We start from the raw sequence: 21,545 nt of genomic DNA on the forward strand, positions 1-21,545 counted from the left end.
TCTATGGTGAAGCGCAGGACTCTGAAGATGGACTCACTGGCTCGCAGGAATATGTTCTGTGCGTGAAAAGGGAGTATTACCTACTGACGGAATACTGCTCAAGCCTCCCACTCCCTTCCAACCCTCCACGATACCCTTCCTCGATTCCCCGTGAAGTCTCACCTTAGGGTTTGGAAGGACGAGTTCTCCATCCTGCTTCTGATGCAGGGGCGCGTTGAAACCCAGTTACGTCACTGGATTGAGGTTTAATGGGAGTTCAAATAAGCTTGACTATTCAGGTAAGAGTTCTGTAGCAAGTTCAAAAGTTCAAGCTTAATAATAATGTTCATTGTCTCATTGCAGCAAGCGCTAACGCTTTTGTCTTTTTCCCCTTAGGGGCCGGGGTTCGGAATGCCGGAGATATGGCGCCGACCCAAAGTGAAACGTGCAGTTCCAGTAAATGACAGGTAAGTTCTGGATGAGCGTTCGGGTAATGTCTTTGCATTCGCTCATTCAATGTCTTTGTCTTTTTTCCCCATAGGGGCCGGGGTCCCGAATGCCAGGAAGCGGCAGGACCCGAAATGAAATGGGAATGACCCAATAGGTAAGTCTTAGAAGGAAACTGAGCTTTTCCTATTCCCTTCCTTCTCTCACCTTGTGTTCTTGTCTTTTTCTCTCTAGGCTCTGGGAAGTGGCTGCGGATCCGGATGATTACTGCTGAAGATGGAGGTGCCCAGGAAAGGTGAGTGAAATGCGGCGCTGCAGCGATCGAAGCGAAATGCTTTTAAAATGATGTCTTCCCTTTCAGGATCGTCGGTGTGAAGTCTCCGTGATGCAGCTTTAGCAGGTAAGGTCTTCTTTCTCACCAATTCTCTCTTAGCAGGTGACCCAGGATGCTGACAGGCGTGGCTGAAGTCCAGATGCAGGAGCTGACACGGTGAGCGTCCAGTTGCGAGAAGCAGAACAACGCAAAGCGTGAGTTGCTGATTGGGCGTGGTTTAAATAGCTTTGGAAGAAGTTCCAGGTATGTATCCTTCCACCGATCAGGTATGTATCCTTCCCCGACCACACCCAGGGGAAAGTAGTTCAACAGGTAAAGTAGTTCCATTCAGGCCTCAAGAGGGCCTGGATGTAGCAGCATGGTCTGCATCAGGTAAGTGCCCCTTAAAACACTTGAACACATGTCTAGCTTTATGAGCCTGGCGCCTGAGGCGCCAGGACTGTGTCCAAAGGGCCCCAGCTTGGGCCCGCTGGCACTTCCCTGGGGGAATTGATGCCTGCCTCTGGGGTTGCTGGGTCGGACCTGGCTCTTTGGAGGTAGGCATCATGACAGGGTACCCCTTTTCAATTCTGCCCCAAGTGCAATCGCAAATACCCTTGGGTCGACAGGCACGCCACGTGCAATCTCTGCTTGCCAAATGACTACCCCGAAGCGAACTGCAGAGCGTGTAGTAGGTTTAAACCTAAAACACTTAAGGACCGTTCGACGAAGCGTTGGGCCCGCCAGGCAGGCGGCCATGGCAGCGGAGGGCGCCTTCAGCGATGGCAGCGACGCCGTACTTTCGGACGGTGAGGGCATTACGGTGTCGAAAGACAGCCGAGCGCAGGTCCCCGACCTCGGAAGTCGTCCGGCAGGGCGGCTATGGGGAAGACCCCCGGCGACACAAGCGCTTCACATACTACACACACTAAACACACTAAGTCCAACCGAGACTCGACGACGTCGAGTTCTCGGAAAGAGGCACAGACAGAACGGTCCGATTCGGTGTCCTCTGGGCGCTCTCGATCAAGATCGCCGCTTGACTCCAGGCAATCATCCACTCTTGCCAAGAGTGCCTCGCTCCCTAGGCTAACAGAAGTTCGATCGTCGGAAGACGAAGACGACTTCCACCCCCAGACCGCGCTCCAGGAGTCAGAGCCCACAATTAAAGCCAGCAAGGCCCCACGCTCGAAGGACAGGGACACCTCTCCCGATCCTCGACGCCAGGCGTCGAAAAACTCCGGAGCCACTAAGGGACAGGGAAAACATTTTTCTACGCACGGGGAGGGGGGAAAACAGCAGAAGAAACTACCTGTACATTCTTCCACACCGGTGAAACACTCCACCCCCCCTAAACAGACAGACAAGCCCAGGTCTGCTGATAGGTCCACAACCAGCAAAGCAACTCAAGATAAATCCCATAGACTTGCTGAGAGAGTCATTCCCAGTTCCAAAAAATGGTCCAATGAAGACATAGATAGGGTCATGTCAAGAATGTCTTCTTTGGCTGATTTTTATGATAAAAATCCAGAACATTTCCTCTCGTATGACCCACAAGGGGCCACACCCTCAGGCTCTACTGATCCTATCCCCCTGAGTAAGAAGGCCCGGTTTGAAACCCCGATGAGGTCTGAACCCTTCGAGGTACAACCTTACGCAACACCATACTCACACTATCAAGGAGAGGCTTCCTTTTGTGGAGACCAAGAATTTGGTATGATAGAAGAGCAAACCGGGACTGGCTACTATGGGGATGATGAGGACCAGGAAGAAGAAGAGGATGACCCGGAAACATACAGAGTAGATTCCTCGGTAGAGAACGAAGCCCCGGTTACCGACTCCCCGGTCGATAACCAACCCCTCCTAAATGAGGTTCTTGCTCGCGCAGCAGAACATTTCCACATTGACACCCACGGTGTACAGGAGGAAAGGGACTTCGCAGAAGAGTTAGTGGGAGAAAGGAGGCCTGTTACCATCCCTATCCTTAAATCCATTCAGGGGAGAATAGATCTGTCCCTGGTGAACCCAAACCTCACCAGAGCAGTCAATCCCAGGGTTGAAAAACTTTTCAGGGCGGCACAGTCTGACCCTCTCTATATAAGAGGACATCTGAAGCCAGACTCCCTAGTTGTCACCAACACTCGTAAAAGGGCTGGGACACCCTTGTCTTCGTCAGAAGCTCCTCCCGACAAGGAGAGCAAAAAACTATATGGTTTCGGCAGGAAGGTAGCCTCAACGTCCGCCTATCAAGCAAGGATTGCTAACTCCACCACCCTGTTGGCCAGCTACAACTGCCATCAGTGGGAGGAAGTCGCGGCTCTCATAGCCACTGCTCCTGAACCGTTAAAGGGACAATTAGCTCGGATTTCCGCAGAGGGTAGAGCCGTGTCTGGTTGCATTTTGAAAGCAACCTTCGACGCCGCGGACAACGCAGGAAGATTGATAGCAGAAGGTACTGTTATCAAAAGACATGCGTGGTTACGGCAGTCGGGGTTCAAAACAGAAACCCAGGCTTCATTAATAGACAAGCCGGTGGAACCCGATCTATTGTTTGGGAATGCGGTCGAAGACGCACTTAAAAATGCCAAGGACGAGTACGAGACTCTCAAATCCCTTGGCCAGCTTACCAACAAACCCCCTAACCAGAGGGGGAACAGTAATTTTCGTCGCCCACGCGGCCAAAATTCACAAAGAGGCAACTATGCCCAAGGACAGGGTACACAATGGAACAACAACCAGCAGTCTACCCAGAGTTACGGCAGGGGTAACAAGAGAGGTCGTGGAAGAGGCAGAGGCAGCCCCAACAAGGGAGGTGGCACGCCTCCACCAAAGCAGTGACGCTCAGTTCAGGGTCCCTTCTCACGCAACCCCAGTAGGGGGGACGCATTTCCAACTTCACCCAGGCTTGGGAAGGGATCACCTCAGACAGATGGGTGCTGTCAACAGTGTCCACAGGATATTGTATAGAATTACTGCAGCGTCCCCGGAACCACCCTCCACGACAAAGAATACACTCCTTAGAACATCAGAAGATCCTTCTCGAGGAGATCGCCATTCTGCTAGAAAAGGACGCGATAGAACTCGTCCCAGGACACCAGGTAAACAAGGGTATCTATTCAACTTACTTCCTTGTGCCAAAGAAAGATTTGACAATGGGCCCAGTATTGGACTTACGGCCTGCCAACAAGTATGTCAAGCCCCAAAAATTCCGTATGACCACGCTACAAGAGGTAATCCCCCTCCTAAAAAGGGGGGATTACATGGCAACCTTGGATATGAAAGATGCTTATTTTCATATTTCCATGCTCCCAGCGCACTGAAAATACTTGCGCTTCAAAGTGGACAGTCGCCACTACCAATTCAAGGTACTGCCCTTTGGGATAGCTTCAGCACCAAGGGTATTCACCAAGGTACTGGCGGTGGCGGCTGCACACCTATGCAGGGAGGCAATCCCAGTGTACCCTTATCTGGACGACTGGCTCATAACGGGGGAAACCCCAGGAATTTGCAGGTCAAACATTCAGAGGACTATCGACCTCCTCCACGAATTAGGCTTCTCTATCAACGAGAAGAAGACAAGTCTAGTGCCAAGCACCTCAAAACAGTTCCTAGGAGCAATCCTAGATACTCAAAAAGGGTTGACCTTCGCTTCGGAAGAGAGAATTCGGAATATACTACTGCAAATTCCACATTATCAGTCAGGTCAACAAATAACGGTACGCAAAGCAATGCGGTTACTGGGCATGATGGCGTCATGCATTTACCTGGTCCCCCACGCGCGTCTGCGCATGCGTCCCATGCAGGAATGGTTGGCGAAACAGTGGTCTCAGGCAAGTGGTCAGTGGGACGATCTAGTGGTCGTTTCGCCAACACTCGTACAGAGCTTACACTGGTGGACAAGAGAGAATCTCGCAAGTGGAAAACCCTTTTACGATCCCGAAGTACAGGCAGTGGTGACTACAGATGCATGCCTGACTGGGTGGGGAGCTCACCATCTCCACCACACAGCTCAGGGTCTCTGGTCTCACTCAGTAGCCAAGAACCACATCAACCTGCTAGAGCTTCTGGCAGTATTCCGAGCGCTTCGGGCCTTCGAGCCCCATCTGCTAAACTTGTCGGTGCAGGTCAGGACGGACCGCACGACAGCCATGTTCTATCTGAACAAACAAGGGGGGACTCGTTCGCCAAATCTGTCCAAGCTTGCCCAGAAAATCTGGATATGGGCACTCAGACGGAACATCTTCCTGTCATCACAACATGTTCCAGGGGAGCTCAATTCCCTAGCGGATGCCCTAAGCAGAGACTCCCTCCCAGAAGAACACGAATGGGTCCTTCACAGAGATATCGTAGAAGATCTCTTCTCTCAGTGGGGTTTCCCCACTATAGACCTATTCGCCACAAGCGAAAACAAACAATGCCCAGGATTTGCATCCAGGTTCCCCCAGCCAGACTCCCAAGGGAACGCCCTGTGGATGAACTGGTCAGGGATGTTTGCGTACGCTTTTCCACCAACTCCTCTCATCAGGAAGGTGGTGTACAAGATGAACAAGGAATCGATGACGCTCATCCTAGTTGCTCCCATGTGGGCGAGACAACCATGGTTTCCACACCTACGCAGGATGGCGGTGTGCAAGCCCATCAAACTCCCAGCCTGGTACAACCTACTGTCCCAGCAACAAGGTCAAACAGTGCACCAGGAACCCAACTCAATGAACCTGGCAGCATGGCTCCTGAGGTCATAGAGTTTGGCCATCTCAATTTACCACAGAGGTGTATGGACATCCTAAAAGAATCCAGGAAACCAAACACAAGGCACTGTTACTTTGACAAGTGGAAGAGATTTGTTATTTGGTGCCAGAATAAACAAATCAATCCAGTTGATTGCACTCCTTCCAAGGTTGTAACATACATGCTCCACCTGCTGGACGCAGGTTTGGTTTTTAACTCTCTGAAAGTACACCTGGCAGCCCTCTCGGCTTACACCACATCCCATAACAAAGTATCGTGGTGGAAAGTACCAGTAGTTAAAGCCTTCATGGAAGGAGTAAAGAGACTTCACCCTCCTATTTCGAACCCACCGCCAGGATGGGACCTCAATGTGGTGCTAGCTAAGCTCATGGGCCCCCCTTTCGAACCCATGCATAAAAGTAGTCTCAAACACCTGACTTATAAAACGGCCTTCTTAGTAGCCATTACCTCTATAAGAAGGGTCAGTGAAATTCAGGCTCTGTCAGTGCAGTATCCTTTCTTTACTATCCACAAAGACAAACTGGTTTTACGCACACACCCTAGGTTCTCACCTAAATTTATATCTAAATTCCATGTAAACCAGTCCATCGAGCTTCCGGCTTTCTTCCAGAACCCGCAAAGCTCAGCTGAGGTGAAACTACACACCCTTGATGTGCGTAGGGCGGTCCTCTACTATGTAAATAAAACCAGACCGCTAAGGAAAACAGATCAACTGTTTGTCTCCGTAGCTACAGGCAGAGAGGGGGATCGCGTCTCTAAGGGCGCGATCTCGAAGTGGATTATCAACTGTATACAGCTGTGTTACTCTCTTTCTGAAAAAACTCTGCCTTTTACGCCAAGGGCCCATTCTACTAGAGGCATTGGGGCAACTCTGGCTTTCATTGCAAATGTTCCCCTCGACACCATTTGCAAAGCAGCTACTTGGAGCTCTATTCACACTTTTACTCAGCATTACTGCATTGACACTCATTCCAAGACAGATACACAAGTGGGACAAGCGGTTCTAAGACACCTGTTTGCTCATGACCCTTCTCACATCCCACCTCCTTCTTCGGGTACTGCTCGCTAATCTATGCACAGCATGTGATCTAAGCAGATTCCACAAGCCTCAGAAGGGATACATTACTCACCGTAATCGTATTTCTGATGCTTGTATCTGCTTAGATTCACATGCGACCCACCCTTCCTCCCCTCCGAGAGAAGGCGCATGATTGCTTGTAGTCTTACCTTTCTGTCTATCTGCTTGGATTATCTGTACTCACGCTACTCCTCATGCTTCCTCATGTCAGAAAAAATACAATCTGAGGATCCCAGACGCGTGAGGGATCTTGGGTACAGTGGACGTCACACTAGGGATAGTATTACTGGCACGCCTGTGTCGACGCCCATTTTCGAGTTTCGAAAAACAAACTGTGTAATACTCCGCAGCTTCCACTAGATGTCGGCCTATGCACAGCATGTGAATCTAAGCAGATACAAGCATCAGAAATACGATTACGGTGAGTAATGTATCCCATATGCGACGTCCCTTTTAGAATTTCGAAACCTAATACGCTGTAGCTTCCACTAGATGTCAGCCTATGCATAGCATGGGATCTAAGTAGATTCCACAAGCCTCAGAAATTATATATATATATAATTTCTGAGGCTTGTGTAATCTGCTTGGATCCCATGCTATGCATAGGCTGACATCTAGTAGAAGCTACAGCGTATTAGTTTTCGAAATTCTAAAGGGGACGTCGGCAGGGCGTGCCAGTAATACTATCCCTAATGTGACGTCCGTTGTACCCATGGTCCTTCACGCGTTGAGGTCCCTCAGATTGATGCATATATATTTACATATATGGAAACGCTGCCTTTGACAATGCATTAAAATGCTGGTTGTGCGAGGAAAAGAAAATCGATCATTGGAAATCAGTCTTTTTCACCTGAGACCTTTAAAATTAGGTCTTTTCAAATAGAACTGTGTAAATTGCTATTAAACATCAGTGAAGAAAAGGATCCACCTGGGAAGGCCCACCAAGAAACGTGGTGTTCCAATCGGAACACAAGATGACGAAATAGGAGAAACACCAATCGGATTCCTTTATTAATCGGGCTTATCAGAAACACCATACAACTCTGTCCTCTTCAAACCAGTTTACAGACCAAGAGGCAAAGGAGCAGAGAAGGAGCCAGGGCAGGGTTTGACATTGAGGAGAGCTGGGAGCTTTTTATCTCCTGCTCCTGGCATAGTAGAACCTGGTTAACTTGAAACCAACAGATGCCGGGAGCTACTTTTTGGCTTCTCGGGCCAACTGGTGCCTTCCAAACATGTAAATGTGACGTGTAACTTTTGAGTATTTGAGAAAGTTAATAAAGAAGAATTAGAACCCATCTAATGCTCATTTAAACATAATGGTGCATACACAATGGACAACATGTTAAAGTAGCCTATTTGGTAGCTACTGGTTGCCCTGCGGTAGCTCCTGCCTACAGGCTGAGGCCTGACACCCAGGATCTGGTTTCAGCTCCTGCTCATTGAATCTCAGTTTCAAAACTCTGCAGGGGAAGAGATCCTGAGACCTAGAAAGAAAAATTAAGGATGATTACTAGGTGACACCGTGACACGTGGCTTGTTAACTGAAATGGCCTATTCAACTCTTATTATATGTTGGGTTTAAAAGAAAGCATGAAAAAAACTACCAGAATATTGATGGTGTATGGAAACCATGCACCAACGTTCAGAATCAACAGGATGTATCCTATACCTACTGATGTGATGTCCAATGAGGATGAACGTCCTACATGGTTATTGTACCCTAGAGAGCGGTCTGTCTTGGGCTGATAAGGCCATGTGTAGGATAGCGCTGCTCTATGTAGCAAGAATGTAGGCATTTTATTTACTTTGAATACCCATAGTGCTTTTTCCTTGTGGCTCTAAACTGCAGGTGAACTTGTTTTAAGTGGAGCTGTGAAGTGTATGGCACCTTAATGTTTTGGGCATTTTTTAGATTCACCAATATATTGATGGTGTTTCAACACACCTCACCATTGGGTGTTGATCCTGCTCGTCCATCAAAAACATGCAGCCTTTCTTTTCAGTCAGCTTTTACTGACGTGTCTGCAAATTCAGGCTTCCCCCAACCAACTGGGAAGTAGGGGGGAACCGAGTACTAAGAACTGAAAATCATATGTAGTTCATATTCTCTGTTTTGATGATTTCCTTTTCTGAAGAAACAAACATGAAAAGAATACCTATATTACTTAAGTTCCTTTGTTTTTTGTGTGAAATAAGCTGTGGTTGTCTCTTAAATGTATTTTCTTCATGTTAAGTCCAGACTATTATTCCTACAATAATATATTGCAGAGCCAACTTCTGCACATCAATAGTTGTAGTATATATAAATAGTACCGCCTGGTGTGGCTTTTATTAAACCTAACACCCTGTTTTCTTACTAATTGCTACTGTTGTTGCAGGGGGAGAAGGTGATAGACCATCTGCTACCTTGTATAGCTGTGGAGGGGAAGGTCTTGTCCTCCAGCACAACCCCTGGAAACTAAGCGGAGAGGCCTTTGACATCAACAAGCTCATCCAAGAAACCAATGCTATCAAGGTGTGTCCTGAGGTGTAACATAAGGCGTCTCTTGGGGATGCGAAGTGCGAAAAGTGCAAATTATCCAAGCCTTTGTAGACCAATGTTGCTGCTTGATTGATATTATTTTATGCAAACTTTCATTGTTGAAAACCCTTCCGGCTGCATCACTGTTAGTGATTGAACCGAAGTGCAGCTATAAAAAACTATCTGGTCCTCCTTACTATCCTGTAAGCACTTGACAGTCGCACAGGGAACACTGCTGACAGCTAGCAATTAAATCTAAATTGACAATGTAAAAGGTGTGCATTAGTACTTCTTTAAACTGCAAAAGAGTGAGAACATTATTTATTGATCCCGAAAGGTTATCAAATCCGTAGCCTTTGGAAAAAATGAAAAGGAGGGTACATAACTCTACGTGCAGGACCATAGAAGCTCAAAGGGACTGATTTCAGAGGGATGCCACAAAGCCTGCTTAAATGAGATAGGTAGGCTGGGTTTTAGTGTTTCTTCGAGATTCCAGAAGAGAATAGTCAGCTGCCATTTCATTGATTCCTCATACTAGGTCTCCAAGCGGCACTGGATTTTACACCACAGGCTTAGTCCTAGCGGTGAGGCAGTGTATTGGCGTTTGTCCATGATGTCTCTACCAGCAGGCTGACCATAATGTAGAAATTGTCCTTAATCAGTGTAATCTGCAACACTTTGGAATTCCATACCCACTGCTTGGATGACATCATATGGGACGCCTGGCTAAGCACTTGCCACTGATAACTGTGTGCAGCCTGCTCTGGCAGGTTTGAAACCCACCAGGGTCAACTCAGCCTTTCATCCTTCTGAGGTTGATAAATTGAGTACCACTCTGTGGGTTAATAATGTCTTCTGTTATTTCAGCGATCCATGGATGTTTAGCACTATATAAGAAAGACATTATTTTTATTATTAATTGGTCCTCTTGATTTGAGCCACCAACTTTTGGTCTCCTATTGAAGAACTCAATTGCCAAGCAAAAAGAAGACATTCTTATACCCTGTTTTAAAGATTTATTTAGCTCGTTGTGACACTCTGCACAAACACAGTTCAGATGTTCATGGGTCAGAATTTCAAACGCTTATGCTCCCCTAATTCGCTGTCTTTCAGTCATGCCTCAACCCTGGCATGATTGCTTGTATATTTACTGACTGGAGTTGTATTTACTGCTACGTGTGACAACATTTCATGGCATTCATTACACGCTTGTCACGACCCATAGTCTCTCTAAATTCACGTCTATTTAAGAAGCAGATTCTATTACAGCACGTGCAAAACCTTCAACCAGTTTTATCCTGTGAGAACCTGCTTCATCAGGAAACAGGGAGAGACTGACATCATTTTAATTTATGGTTTTTTGGCCCAGAGAAACGTGCACCATTGAAACAGACATGACAGGGTCCCGGAGGTTGGATAGAGATTTTGGTGCTAGGAGGCCAGAGCCAGTCCTGAAGATAGACCATTTGGTCCAAAATGCATCACCATGGTCTCTGCTGTTCTTTATTGCAAATCGCAAACGTTACACCAATAAAGACATCTATGAAAATTCTTCTGACCATGATATTTTGATTGTGAAATCATTCATATTTAGTATGCAGTAGTATTTACTACATCATTGGCTTCCCAGTTCTGGTGAATTGTTCGTTTGTCTCAACTCTTCATGGCACCAAATAAAGGTGTTGAAGGGGCCACATGGCGATTGGATTCGCAGGAGGTAAGAAGTTGAAGGGAAGAGAAATGAGGATCCATTCGTAGCTAAACAGAAGTCCCATCCCATAAATTGTGGATGAATCTTCACAAATTAGCATATTTTTATTCTGGCTTTCACCAGCAGACTCATATTCTGCAATTGACCACCTGGACCACCAGGCCTGTTTTTTGGCCAGTCTCAAAGATTTTTTATCTCCACTTCCTTGGACATCAAAACACTCCTGTTTTTAGCATTGATTATGAGCTTACTGGAAAATTACAGACCCTGTGACTGCTCATTTGCTCTCTTCTGCAACTGAAGCACCTTCATGTGCAGCTGGACACTGCTTAGACCTGATTCCTAGCAGGCAATTGACCATTGATTCACACTCTCTCTCTCCACAGTGCTGGTAACCTGGAGTGATCATTATAGGAGGCTGTTCACCACTGTCTCAGCTGATATTCCAGCGCATTCTAGTCTAGTCATCTCTGTTACAGATCAAAATCTGCCTTTATAAAAATGTCCTCTTCCAGTCTGGTTGCTAATATACCTTCCCTTGAAGACAATGCAGAATGTGGCTCCTATTGGACTCAGTGCTGTAATAGCCTTTTGCCTATAATTGTCACGGGTGCCCCCAAGAAGTCAGCCAAAACCAAAAATATTTCCAAACTGTGATATTCACTTACCTTAGTGACCCTAAAAAACAGGCTGCAAGAGCAGAAAATAAATGCCACTGTATTGCAACACTTTCTGTCTGGAGATGGCACCCAATGCCAGTTGGCTTAGAAGATCGATCTCCTTTCATTTAGTATTACTCATTCTCCAGCATGGGGTCTGGCATGGATTCACATGCTCATGAATATTCCCCGTCGTCAGGCTGGGAATCCTCGGTAAAGAAAAAACCAGTATCAGTTTCGTTTCTGATCTGTCTTTCGTAGTAATAACCAATCACTGGTCTCTGCGTCATACTGACCACAGCCAATGACTGCCCTCTACCTAAGCACCGCCTCTGGCAGCCATCTTCAGATTTTTACCGCACGTTCATGTGTTGGGATCCTCGTGCTATTGCTCTCGAGCGTTAGTGCTATTTTTTCGCGCTTTTTCACAAAAACTTCGATTCTTTCGGTCAAAAGAGCCTCAAGCTCCACCGATCCTACATCCGATCAACGGGGACCCGTGTCGGATTCATCTGTGCCCCTCAAGGGTGAAGATTTCGTCGAGCTACACTTCGGAGGACTCCAGAAGCTTCTCAGGCCCGGTCTCGGAGATGGCCCAGGAGAAGGGAAGCTCGACGCCCGGAAAGCTGTTCAGGGCCTGCCCTGGATGCCAGCTGCAGAACGTCTTCAAGGAGGACGAACACTCTTTCTGCCTTTACTGCCTTCATGGGGACAAGACGCACGTGGAGAAGGACTGTGCGTTTTGCGGCAACATGTCGGAACGGACCATGAAGGACCGCCATCAACGTCTCGCCAGCTGGCTGGAGGGTAAGAGCCCGTCTGGCGAGAAGAAGAAGAAATCTGAGCGGTCTTCTAAGACCTTTGAGGGCGCCCCGGCGACGGGGGCCCAACATAAGGCCAAGCACCGCGAGTCCGCTGGCACCGGGAGCGCCGAACGGTCGGGCTCTACGGGCGCCAGGCAGGGCGCACCCTCCCCGGCACCATCAACCACGAGCCAACGCTCTGGGTCGGGTAAGAGGAAGGCCGAGCACCCGGCGAAGCTCCTGGAGAGACCCCGGTCGAGCTCTAAGGCAGAGGAGGAGCGTGGCAGTGCCCCCTCCCTCAAGGATAAGGCGGTGAGCGCACCTAAGGTGGCGAAGGCCTTGATCCATTCGACCAAGCCCTCTATCGAAACGGTCGCGGCGGCCCTGGCCCAGCCTGTGGAGGCTGCACCAGTGGTGGCGGCCTCGGGGCCCAGAATCTCCCTGCCTCCTCGGAGGGAGTCTTCTTTCGTGCCCATCGATAGGACCCCCGTGAAACCCTCCGTGGGGAAGAAGGGGGGGCAGGGCGTCGTCGTAGATTCAGCCTCAACCTCAGAAGAGGAACTGATCGAGGTCTTAAGCCACGGCCTAGGCGTGGAACAAGACCAGCCCGTCGGAATGGGCCCCGACGCAGGTGACGACGACGACATCGTCGAGGATACCGACGGGGCCCCTGCTCGCCCGTCGGATTCCCCTCTGCCAGCGCCGCAAGACAACTCAGCGGCCATTTTGTTGGCTATACAGTCCTTATGCTCCGAGATAAGGACGAGACTACCGTTACCGACGGAGGAACCTCTCCCGTCGGGGGATCCAGAACCGGGACCTTCTGGTGTTCCCCCTACCAAGAAAAGAAGGATCCATCCACCGCCTCCTTTTCAACCGTCGCGCCCCGTCCAGCCCTCCTCCCCGTCCACCCGAGGGGATGATACGGGGACTGACACGGCAGCGACGGGTACGGACGACGAGGCATACGACGAGGATTTTCCGTCGTCGCCTCCCACCAGGGCTTCTCCGCCCGACGAGATTGGATTGTTCCACTCAATGATCGCCAGGGCATCCGAGCTTTTCCAACTCTGCCCTGAGGAGAAGAAAAAGGAAGGCTTCCTTTACCAACGGCGCGAGACCAAGAGGAAGACGGTCCTCGCAGTGCCTCTGTTGGACGACATTTGGGATGAGGGCCTTTCCCTCCTCAAGAACCCTTCCACGACGCCAGCGAAAAGAGACCGGTACGAGAAAAAGTACCGGGTCCCGGACTCGGCCCCCCTATGCCTCCGGGCGCAGCCTACCCCGGACTCCGTCGTCTCCGCGGCAGCCAGGAAGAAAGCGGGGGGGGGGGTGCGGCCTCCACGTCGACTTCCCCGCCGGACGGCGAGGGAAAGAAATTGGATGCCATGGGACGCAGAGTCATCTCGTCGGCGGCGACGACGATTAAAGCGGCCAACGCCTTGGCTATCGTGGCCCGCTACGACAGGGAACTCTGGTACAAGATAGCTCCCCTGCTGGATTTTCTGCCGGACGACAAGAGGGCGGAGGCCCTTGAGATCCTGCAGGAAGGTGAGGTGGCCTCGGACCACGCCATCACCGTGGCGACGGACATCGCCGACACTGGGTTCCGCCAGATGGGCAACGGCGTTTGCCTTCGACGTCGCGGATGGCTCAAGGCTACGGACTTTCGGCAGGACGTCCAGACCAGGGTCCTGGACATGCCCTTCGACGGGAACAACCTGTTTGGGAAGACAGTGGACGATTCCCTTCAGGCCATCAAGGCGGATACTGAGACGGCCCGGGCCCTTGGAGTACTGCAGCAACGGCGGACGCCCTTTCGGAGCGGCGGAGGCAAGGGCGCCTCCAAAGGTTCCGGCGGCGGTTTCGCTTCCTACCGTCAAGCGGCCCGCTCGTCGTCGCAAGAGGCCTACAGAGGACGAGGCAAGTCTGGCGGACCCCGCCGTCGTCGCCAAGGAGGCCAAGGCGGCAAGGCCGCGTCCAAGCAGGATTGAACCGGCCGTGGGGTCGGGCCCCCACCGAAGCACCCCGGTGGGAGGCCGGCTGGCGGGCTTCGTCAGCGTGTGGGAGTCCATCTCCACCGACCGTTGGGTGCTGGACGCCCTGGCCCGGGGCCACGCGCTCGAGTTTCAAAGAAGGTGCCCGCGCGTCCCCCCCGTGGCCAGGAAAGAACTTCACGTCCCTCAACTTCTCCTGGAGGTAAAGGCGATGCTCAGAAAGGGCGCCATCGAACTCGTCCCAAAGAGGCTTCGGGGCTCCGGAGTCTACTCGCGTTACTTCCTCGTGAAGAAGAAGACGGGAGGATGGCGCCCCATCCTGGACCTGCGACGCCTGAACAAGTTCATCAAGGCGCAGAAGTTCCGGATGGTCACCCTCCAGCACGTCCTGGGTCAGCTGGAGGAAGGAGACTTCCTATCGTCGTTGGATTTGGAGGATGCCTACTTCCACATTCCCATCCTAAAGGGGCACCGAAAATTCCTCAGATTCGTGGTCCAAGGGCGTCATTACCAGTTCAAAGCCCTTCCCTTCGGACTGCGGTCGGCACCCAGGGTTTTCACCAAGTGCCTCGCACCGGTGGCGGCGCAGCTGCGCCGCGAGGGGATTCACGTCTACCCCTACCTGGAGGACTGGCTCATCCGCGCCAAGACGAGGGAGCTCGCCGTGGTCCACACGGCAAGGACCGTCCAACTCCTCACGGACCTGGGATTCTCCGTGAACTACGCCAAATCCCACCTGGTGCCCGCGCAAGTCGCACTGTTTCTGGGAGCGAGGCTCGACACAGTGTCCCTTCTGGCCTCCCCGTCGGAGGAGAGGACCAGGACCATCTTGGGCAAGGTGCAACGGATGTTGGTGGCCGACGCGGCCAAGGTGAGGTCCATCAAGTCCCTCCTCGGGATGATGTCTTCCTGCATCTACCTCATTCCCATGTGCAGGCTCCGGATGCGCCCGTTGCAAGAGTTCCTGGATGCGCGCTGGATCCAGACGACGGGCAGCTTCGAGGAAAGGATCAAGCTCGACGAGAGTTTCCGACGAGCGATACGGTGGTGGGGCACCCGCGCGCATCTGACGGCGGGCATGGACTTCCAGACCCCAGCCCACCAGGTGACTGTGACCACGGATGCCTCCCTAGAAGGGTGGGGAGCGCACACCGAAAATCTGCACGCAAGGGGACTCTGGCTCCCGACGGAGAAGTCCCTGCATATCAACGTCCTGGAGCTCCGTGCAGTGTTTTGGGCCCTCAGGTCCTTCCTTCCGTCCCTCAAGGGCAAGGTGGTGAGGATCTTCACCGACAACACCACCACCATGTTTTACATCAGGAAACAGGGCGGAACCAGGTCCCCAGCGCTGTCCAAGGAGGCGCAGGACCTGTGGCATTGGGCCGTCGCCCAAGGGATTCTTCTGGTGCCGTTTCATCTGGCAGGGATAAAAAACACCATCGCCGACTCACTCAGCAGGGAGCTGCGCTCGTGCCACGAGTGGGAACTACGGCAGGATCTGGTGGATCGCCTCTTCCGACGGTGGGGCACACCCCAGATCGACCTGTTCGCGACGGCGACGAACACCAAGTGCCGGAGGTTCGCCAGCAGGTTTCCCCAGACGAGGAGCATGGGCGATGCTTTCTCGTTCCCCTGGGAGGGCCTGTTCCTCTACGCGTTCCCTCCCTTGCCTCTGCTAATCCGGCTCGTCAACCAGCTCAAGAGGTCACGGTGCAGGATGATCCTCGTCGCACCTGCGTGGCCGAGGCAGATATGGTTCCCGGACCTTCTGGACTTGTCGGCGTCCCCGCCAATCAAGCTGCCGGCGGACGCGGATCTACTCTCCAGGGAAGGAGGCGCCATCCTCCACCACGACCCGAAGTCGCTGAACTTGCAGGCCTGGCTCCTGCAGCGCTAGAGTTTGGAGGATACGACATACCGGCCGATTGCAGAGAGGTTCTTGCAAAGGCCAGGGCGTCCTCGACTCTTAAATGCTACGGACACAAATGGAAGAGGTTCTCTGTCTGGTGCCACGCACAGAAGATTAACCCTCTACGGATTACGGCTCCCCAAGTGCTGCCGTACCTGCTGACGCTGGCCAAAGCTGGTCTGGCACACGCGTCCATCAAGATTCATCTTGCTGCGATCTCCCGATACACCAGAACCACGGGCCGGACGTCCTTGTGGTCTCATCGTCTGGTGAAAGAGTTCATGAAGGGACTGTTCAGATCGTTCCCGCCGGTGAAGGCTCCGGCCCCGGCGTGGGAGCTCAACGTGGTGCTGACCAAACTCATGGGACCTCCGTTCGAGCCTCTGCACTCGGCCCCGTTGAAGTTTCTATCGTGGAAAACAGCTTTTCTCGTGGCCATCACCTCCGCACGACGAGTGGGAGAGATCCAGGCCCTTTCCTGCAAGGCCCCGTACTTGACTTTCCACGACACGAGGGTAGTGCTCAGGACGCACCCCTCCTTCATGCCCAAGGTACCGTCGGACTTTCATCTCAACGAACCCTTGGTGTTACCTGTGTTCTTCCCGTCGCCTTCGTCGCCGGCTGAGAGGACTTTGCACTCGCTGGATGTAGCTAGAGCGCTGAAGTTCTACGTGGACCGCACGAAAGGTTTTCGGAAGACGTCACAACTCTTTGTGAACTTTGGACCTGTCAATCAGGGGAAGGCTCTCTCGAAGGCTTCCATCTCCAGATGGCTCTCCGGCTGTATCATGTACTGTCACCGGTTGGCAAACCGACCGCTGCCTGGCCGTCCGAGAGCCCATTCCACCAGAGCGATCGCAGCTACCACGGCGTTCCTATCTGGTGTGCCCCTGCTGGACATATGCAGGGCTGCTACGTGGAGGTCGACGCACACCTTCACGAAATTCTACTGCGTCGACCGGGATTCCAGGGAGGAGTCCAGGGTCGGCCAAGCAGTGCTGCGCAACCTGTTCGCCTGAGGTGAGCCTGGTGAGGAGGTAAGATGCTTAATGTTGAGTTGATGTGATGCTTAATGTTGAGCCTTTGCCACCTCCCGTGGTTGTGCATGTGTGTACTGCTATGTATTCTTTATTCATGAGCATGTGAATCCATGCCAGACCCCATGCTGGAGAAGGAACAAGTTACTTACCTGTAACTGTTGTTCTCCAGCATGGGTCTGGCATGGATTCACATGCGAACCCTCCCGCCTACCCCTCTGCGGCTCTTCACTTGGTCATACTGCCACTTCACGTGCTTCCAAATCTGAAGATGGCTGCCAGAGGCGGTGCTTAGGTAGAGGGCAGTCATTGGCTGTGGTCAGTATGACGCAGAGACCAGTGATTGGTTATTACTACGAAAGACAGATCAGAAACGAAACTGATACTGGTTTTTTCTTTACCGAGGATTCCCAGCCTGACGACGGGGAATATTCATGAGCATGTGAATCCATCCCAGACCCATGCTGGAGAACAACAGTTACAGGTAAGTAACTTGTTCCTTTCATCCCTTCTGCTTCCACTCCCCCAGCCACCCACTTGTTCCGCAACCTACCTTCCTTTAACCATGCCAGTTTCCACTCTGATCTCAAAACTTCTCTTGCCTCACCCACGGACCTCTCTGGTGTCTACCAATGATGTACTATCCTCATGGAACTCCAATTTCTCCTCCACCATTAACTTTCTCTATCCTGCTCAGCTGTTTTGCCCTCCCTTAAACTACCTCAACCCTTGTTTACGTTTGAACTTCTCTCCCTTACTTCTTCCTTAAACCAAGCTGAACAACATTGGAAAAAAAATAGCCTCCCCTGAAAATCTTGGCATACTCTCCTCTTCACACTCCTCTTCCCCTATCACTAGCAAAAACGACTTTCTTCTCTAATCTCATTCTCTCCTACTCTCCCCATCCCTGCTGTCTGTTCAAACTTCCCAACCAAATATTGGCCCCCCCCACTCTTGCCTCTTCTTTCTCCAGTTGACTTTACCACCGTCTTTACGTACAATGTCAAATTGTTTCATTCATCTTTGTCTCCAAGTGTATGCTCTCTTCCTCCTCACTCGCCACCCATCTCTTCTGTCTTCAGTCTCGCATCTCTGTCTCAAACACTGCTCATTATCTTGCCTGAGCAACCCTACTGCATCCCCTTTTATCCCTTACTCTCTGTCCTTAGTCCTATAGTATTTCTTTTGCTACTCCCTTGTCTTAATTCTCTTTAACTCATCACTTCTCTCTGCCACCTTCCTTCTGATTTCAAAAGAGCTATTCTAACAATTCTCAAACCTTCCTTTCTCTCTTCCTCACCTGCTAACTTTCGTCTTCTCTCTTCTCCCTTTCCTCTCAAAAATACTTCATTTACACTCAAATATCTTCTTACCTTGATGGCAATTCTCTACTCCCCCACAGCCCAAACTGGTTTCCGTCCTCTCCACCCCATCGAAACTTCTCTTTTTTTAGCTTCTCTGTCTCACTTCTCTCAGCCCGCAATTCTAAATTATCTTCTATGCTTCTCTTACTTGACTTATCCACTGCCTCGACACTGTCGATCACCCCACTCTCCTGTCCACCTTTGCTTCTTTTGGTTACTCTGGTACCGTTATACAATGGTTTCACTCTGTCTCCTGGGCTGGCAATCCATCCTCAGCCTCTCCTTTACTGCAAAGGGTTCCTCAAGGTTTGGTTTTTGGCCCCCTTCTATTCTCTCTATACTCGACCCTGCCATAGTTTCTTCATTTTGGACTTTCCGCCCACTTTCATGCAGATGACTCTCAGATCTTTCTATCTTTCTCACCCCCACCAACCTTCTCCATGCCACTGATGCTTCATGTCTTACCGTTGTTCAATCCTGTATGCATTCCCATTTTCCACATATAAATGCCTCAAAAACAGAAATTCTTTTTTTTCTTCTACTTCTATTCCCCTCACCCTTCTACCTTATTCCCTCCATCATAGCTCTATCTTCCTCCGCTCGCTAAACATAAGTGTCATTGTTGACTCCCTTTCCTTCACCCCCACACATTTTTACCTGGGCTGCTCCTATAAATTCCAGCTTTACAATATCACGAAAGCTTGACCGTTTATCACCTTGCATGCTATTAAGATACTCATTTCTCTACTTCTTTTCTCGCCTAGACTACTGTTCTTCCCTTCTTATTGGTCTTCCTGCTTACCATCTTGCCTCTCTGTGCTCTATTTTTAACTCTGGTCTCCGCACTCTTTACTGCCTTTCTCCTCTCACCTCTATTATCCCATGCTTCAGAGTTCTTTCCAATCTTTCCTTTCAAGGTTGCTTACTCTCCCAATTTCTCTGTATTGTTTTCAAAAGCACTCATGGTCTATCCCCCCAGTCTATCCTCTTTACTTTACTTTTACACTGCATCATGCCCTCTTCGATCAGAATCCCAGTTCCCCCTCTCTCTCCAAGCCACCCTGTGCCCAATCCTGCTTTTGTTCTTTAGCTCTTCTTGACCTTAAAACTGCTCCATCTTTTCTGCACCAGTCTTAAATTCTTCTTTCTTAACACAGACTCTTAACCTCTCCTCCTGCTTGATCCCCTGTAACACTCCTCAATTCTGCTCTTGCTATCTCACCTGCTTTTGTTTTCCCTTTTGCCTATATTATAAATCCAGACAACTTTTCCCAGCCATCAATAATTGTACTCGTCGCATAATGCTTCTGTCAATAGCTTTGCCTTACCCTCTGTGGAAGGTTAGGGAACTTCATCTGCTTTATTACCCTTTGCCCTGCAAATGAACTCAGAGGAACCTGCTGCCCTACGTAGCCAAAATGGTCGCACAAGTAATTAACCTATTCGAATGGATTGTGTCCTCCCACGTATGCCTTATTTTTGATGTTTTCAATAGCCAGCTTTCTGCCTCTGACATTTTTGTTCAGCAGAGGGTGATGTGCGTCGATTGCCTGGTGGAGTTGATGTCCCTCGGAGGCCTCCATCTCGACGTCAACGTTACCGCAGGTATATGTAGCACGCGCAGCGCCCGTTGGCCTCCGTTCTTTTTTTACGCGCTTCACAGCTTCGGATGCGTAACGCCTAGTTCCTGGCGGGAATACTTTCGAAATCTTCTTAGTTTTTTTCAAAAATTCATCATCACTTTGAGTTTCGACACAATATGGCTTCGTCTTCGGCGTCGTCCACTCCTCGATCTGGCTTCAAAAAGTGCTGTGACTGCGGGGCAAAGATGTCTGTGACAGACGCGCACAGGATCAGCCTGTAATGCTTGGGGTCAAATAATCCGTGTTCGGACTGCGAGTACTGCCTGTCGATAAGGGCCAAAACCTTGAGAGAGCGTAGAGGGAAGTTGGCGACAGGTAAGCCTCAAAAGTTCCCCTCTACTCCATCTAAACAAAAGACATCAGACGAGTCGAGAACAACTTCTCCTCGTCGAGAGAGGTCTAAATGTTCCTGTTCCAGAAGTGGTTTGCACCACTCCTCGACTTCGAGGCATGGAATAAAGAGGCGTCATAGGTCGCCATCCACCTCCTCGTCCAGTTCACCTTAATGGGTCATTTGTCCTTCCAAATCGAGTACACCGGCACAGTGGGAGGAGTGTAGACTCTGTATGCTAAAGGTTTTCGAGAATGCGGCCTTGCCCCCCTCGACAACACCTAGAGGTGATCCTCCAGTCAAAAGAGCTCACAAGCACAAGAACCGTGCATCTTCGGACCCAGCCGCAGAGTCTCCTTGAGAGCGATCTTATCCCTTGAGTCGAGAGAAAATCTCAAAGACAAAATAAAAAACGTTGATGACGTTGAAGGAAACCTCTGTTGCAGGACCGATAAATGCATTATCTACGCCATCAGCGCTGATACTGATCGAGAAGCCATCGACGCCCTGAGTGTCGACCTCCTCTGTGCCACATGTGTGAATCCCTTTGGCACAATCGTCAAAGCCATCTTCGCTGTCGTTGAAACCATCAAAAACATTGCATTTGTACTGGCCATCGACGTCGACAATTTCAACGTTTTTGGCTCCTGTGATGACTACCATAATGCCTACTTCAATTGAAAAAAAATATACACCTCTACCACGAGCAGACTACTTTAAATCACTCTCCTCAATTTATGAAGATGCAGACGAGTTCTCTGAGGAAGAAAGACCCTTTGGGTTGCAATATGGGACGCCATCAGTGCCTGAGGAACTTATAGCAGGGGAGTCTCGCATGAAGAATTTACAAGAATGTCTTCATGAAGCTAGTGGTATTGATATCTCTCCTGAGATTGATTTTTGGAAAGGCAGACCATGCAGAGGTAACATACAGACAGCTAATGACAACGGTCATGGAATATATGGGATGGTCTAGACCATCGCCTGTTTTTGAATAGGAC

The 21,545-nt window shown here is 50.3% G+C and overlaps 1 protein-coding gene across 2 annotated transcripts in view; it reads left to right on the forward strand.

The window, feature by feature from the left end:
- The window catches only part of GEMIN5 (gem nuclear organelle associated protein 5), a 1,331,385-nt gene that overhangs the window by 482,386 nt on the left and 827,454 nt on the right, over positions 1–21,545 (forward strand). For both annotated transcript variants that reach the window (XM_069653955.1, XM_069653956.1), the window contains exon 12: positions 8,948–9,084. In XM_069653955.1, the coding sequence (XP_069510056.1) occupies positions 8,948–9,084 (137 nt within the window). The remainder of the gene's footprint in view (positions 1–8,947; positions 9,085–21,545) is intronic.

Source organism: Ambystoma mexicanum, chromosome 3q (assembly GCF_040938575.1).
Source record: "Ambystoma mexicanum isolate Mex_15411 chromosome 3q, UKY_AmexF1_1, whole genome shotgun sequence".
In the NCBI taxonomy this organism is placed as follows: Eukaryota; Metazoa; Chordata; class Amphibia; order Caudata; family Ambystomatidae; genus Ambystoma; species Ambystoma mexicanum.